The 4,873-nt window shown below is 37.3% G+C and overlaps 1 protein-coding gene across 1 annotated transcript; it reads left to right on the forward strand.

The window, feature by feature from the left end:
- Positions 1-3,149: 3,149 nt before the first annotated feature.
- Positions 3,150-4,255, forward strand: SARC_10134 (hypothetical protein; the record flags this gene model as incomplete). Its single annotated transcript, XM_014295832.1, has 2 exons — positions 3,150-3,269; positions 4,085-4,255. Coding segments are annotated over 2 exons (291 nt in total), but the record flags the coding sequence as incomplete, so codon positions are not given.
- Positions 4,256-4,873: the final 618 nt, after the last annotated feature.

The following is a 4,873-nucleotide window of genomic DNA, read 5'->3' on the forward strand; positions in this document are numbered from 1 at the left end:
ANATNNTGCTNTCTGCANCNTGACGAAGGTGTATNAACCTTACGTTCCGTAACACACACACATATATATATATATATAAACAACACACACACACACACACACACATATATATATAAACACACACACACACACACAGACACATATATATATACATATATATATATGTGTATATAACTGTATACTAACAAATACATATACAATGGCATACTTCATCTGTAGAGGATGATATTTTTTTTTGTATCCTATATCACACACACACACAGTATATATATACATATGTATATATATATATATGCACACACATATATATATATATCTATAATATATATATATATATATATATATATATATATACATATATATATATATATATATATATATAAATATATATTGAATTAAATGTAACGTTATAAAGCAATGCATTAACCTATATTAGAAACCCTTTTTATATACGAGGGACGGAGATATACACAATACGAACTTTTTCATACATATATGGACGCATGATAATTGATCTAGATACTTCTGATGAACTTGATAGACATGCAGATAATTATGTGTATAACTTTCTGGTTTGTTGCGCAAAATTCTGTGAACACGTTGTTCCTGCAACCCCGTTCTAACTCTCAACGCACGCACGCCAATCGACTATAAATTTATGTATCGAAAATAGATCCACCTGGTATCCTAGTGCATGCGCGGCTCTAGTGAATATCTTGACTATCACATGGTACAGAACTAATATTTTAAAAGGATCTAGTTCGGATGGTACTAACATGAAGGAAAGCCAGTATTGTATATTCGAGCGAGATATATAACATACATTTAACGTTTTTTCGGACATCTTGATCGACAGCGGCAGGGATCCAGTCAAGAAGCATCCCAAGAACATGAACAAACAGATAAGCAAGAGCCCGGAGGACTCATGTAACAGCGAATCGGTCATCTTCAAACAATGTGAACGGGCAGCCGCTAGACTGACACTTGACGACGCGTAGAACTGGGTCAATAATTGCTTGGCTTTCTCTTGGCCAGCCTGAATGGATATCTTTGTGGTGTTATAGTTCACTCTCATTTATACCTATATGCGGACACAGGACTCTCTAACATCCGTAGCAATATGTAAATATTAACATATATGTACGCTTCAGTACATAGAGTTCGTTAAAGCCACAACACAAAACCTATACACCGCACGTCACTCGCTTCGCCTCTTCGTACCAGCGCCAGTCACAGTGTACCTATTAAAATTACAGTTCAACCACAGCGCACAGGCATATACACGCGAATGACAAACTCATAAAATAGAAAAGCCAACACAAGCGAGAGGGAGTGAATATTGAGAAGATCTGGCCATCTGGGACTCTGGATCCATTGGTACAACACACTCTTGTTGTTGTGTTGATTGTTGAAGACTCTTGAACTCTCTGCCCCTCGGTGGTACATAGACGGTGGTCAAAAAAGCAAACAATTTCCCATCCTCAGGCATTCATTCTGACATCTTGAACACGTCTACTGAAGTGATATTTACTGTCAGAGGCTCAGAGCGCTCACAGTTGACAACCAGTACATAACAACTCACAGTCTCACAATTGACACTTGACATCACCAGGCAGCGCCAGTCCTCCAGGGCCCAGGCCCACAGTCCCCACTCCTTCATGTAAATATATAATTTATTTAATTTTTTTACTCTCAGCCCCAGCGGCCCCCACAAATAAAAACAACGTCATCAACAATTTTGTTGTTTAGAAAAAAAAAGAGTTATTTTTAACTTCAAAAGTTAAATAATATTTTCTTAAAAAACGTAAATATTAGTTCTCTCGAGGCCTGGAAAGTGGAAACCTGCAAGCTGGTTCATAAATATTTACTTATTTATTTATGTACTGTACATATTTGTATTCTTTTGCTATTTGCTTTAAAAAAAAAAAAGGAAACAAAACAAGACGGCTCTTTTATAAATATAAAAAAAACGTACGTTTTGGCCTTTTTGTTTCTTTTTTACCAAAAAACCCCCAAAAACCCCCGATATTTTTCCTCACCAATGTCCAAAGACCCTACACCCTACTATGAAGATTGTAGTCGAGAGTTCGAGACTCGAGAGAGTAGAGACTGAGAGTGATGACTCTGAACTTCTGAAGTCTGATGACCTCTTATGTGTTGTATGACAGTGATATCATGATTTTATTGATGACGTTATATTAGTTACAGACTTGCAGTACATACACCGTGTATAAATGGACGTATATTTTAGACTGGTGACTGGTGAGTGGTGACTATATAGACTATAGAGAAACATGCACTCTCTCAGACACTATAGTGAGCACAGTTTTTATATAGACTCTTTGATAGCGATACACCATAGTGTGCGCCATCGCCATCGACTAATAACAAAGACTATCACACCACTTATATGTTATCCACATATTCATCCATATATACTTGAATAACATTATGCCGGTTCTATCAGCAAGGAGTATAGTTGTGCTTCTGGTCATATCGTTGGTATCTATTACGCATGGACTCAAATTAAATGCACAACCTGTACCTGCCACTGCTACGCTCACTCCGGTATGTAGACAAAGACTAAAGTGCTTGTATCCAACAATTTCTGTATAGTAACAAGTGTACATCTATACAAAGATACGTAATTGCCTTTAGTTTTTCACTCGCACATACTGACAAATTCATAAAAGTGAACAAATTTCGCGCTTTTAAATGGGCTTTATATATTCAATCCATACAATACAACGTACTGCGATTTCATGGCGTTGAACTCAATACTCGTGTGCGAGGCTGACACTGCCAATTATATGGGTCAGAAGTATCGACACTCTGACTGAAATGATTAGCGCAGATACTTATATTCAACCCGTGTTTGAAGGAAAGTGCTGTATCACAGTAAAAGTCCGTGGTGCTACTACCGGCAGACCAGATAGGAGCATCGAGGACGCATATTACAAATGGCGAAGTACATCTCTAGTGTCTATATACATATTGGAGTTACGTGCTAGGTCTACTAGGGTCAATTACATGCTTACTTCAGCTATTGTCCGAAATGACACATTAAAGTGTGTTTATATGTTAGCGTGATTCCCTGCTTCCCATATGCGATCCCAGACTTAATTCAGCTGCTGTCTATATTATCTTAGGTGGTCGACCAATCACAAGCGTGGGAGGCGCCAAACACTGAGAGTGATTGGAAGGAATGTGTTAATGTTGAACTCGTTGGAATGGTTTGTCTGGAGGCATTCGCAATCCCGGAGAAGTTGGTGAGTATGTTTGTCACTACATGTTATTTGTATGTGAGCTATCGTTCGAAATTTCTGTGGGATTACATGTGCAGAAGTTTGCTTTTGCAGTTTTTACCACTGTTATTTTCTGGCTGTAGGTCAGTGAATTCACTTCGCTCTGAACTTACAAGTTGGCTTCGTAAACTATCTCTAAAACCTCGATGAGAACCGTCTCCAATAGTAGTGGTTCATAGCTCATTTGTGGATACGATATTACTGTAATATTCGTACAAGTAGTCGTCATATTTTTTGTATGTGTCATTTTTATGTTCTCTGAAGATCAGCTTTAGCTTAAACCCCGAAGTAATGGATAGCAGCATGTTGGTTTACTCTTCGTATGTACTTAGGCCTCAGCATATAGCACATAGACAAAATACTCAATCATGAACTTTATCCAATTTTGTGGTTGGGCGTAGTGCCTTGGCGTATTATCGCTAAGACCACCCGCCTCCACATAAACGGCCTACAATGTCGCATTATAACTACACATATTCGCTTTGTATATCTTTGTATTCCCATGTACATACACCCTAGTCCATCTGCTACAAATGCATGGACACGCTGCCCTTGCGATATGTACGATTGTTGCGTTTCAGAAATGTAGACACCAATTATCGTCATGTATATTTTGTTTCTGATGCTTGCATCACAGCCTATATAATCCTCCACTTTGATATGTGTGTGGCCTGATCTGTCTCGCTGGTGCGCATCCTCCCCTGTATTTCGACCCTAAATCTACTGGTGTGAACTAATAAACCCAATCCTTCAATGGATTTGCCCGCACATTGTATTAGACCGTTGGCTTGAAGTTGTTGGTACGAGACGTAGTAGTGATGCAGCGGTTGTACGACGGACATGAAGAGTGCGCCGATGAAAGGGATATACTCGCAATTATTGGGAACGATCCTTCGCTAATTATCTACAAGCCGCTTATCGACTCCATTGTGGCGGCAGAAGCGTATCTGGTATGTGTAAATGGCTCCGGTATACAAATAAGACCGGGTAAGTGTACGGTATGATGTTATCAGTGTAAGGGTGATGTGATTTGATACTATATTCAAAGAGTGAAATCTAGTTGATCATGGCGTAGCTGTACTTTAAACTATGCAACTTGAATGTTACGTATTACAAAGTATGCCAATAGAGTAGTCAATTCTCATCTTGGCAGCAGGTCATATATAGAAGTCAGAAAATTTGAAAGTTCGAGAAACAAAGGCACTGTCGTTAACCAGCTCGGAATTTTACGTTCGAGGTGTGAAATGAGACGTTTCAGACCTCCCACACGCTTCCGACACGCACATAGTAAGGCATATATGATATATATATATATATATATATATATATTGACGTTTCAGACCTCTCACACGCCTCCGACACGCACATAGGAATGCATGTACGCGTTTGATATATATATATATATATATATATATATATATATATATATATATATATATATATATATATATATATATATATATATATATATATATATATATATATATATATATATATATATATATATATATATATATATATATATATATATATATATATATATATATATATATATATATATATATATA

This window comes from Sphaeroforma arctica (genome assembly GCF_001186125.1).
Source record: "Sphaeroforma arctica JP610 unplaced genomic scaffold supercont1.1146, whole genome shotgun sequence".
NCBI lineage: Eukaryota > Ichthyosporea > Ichthyophonida > Sphaeroforma > Sphaeroforma arctica.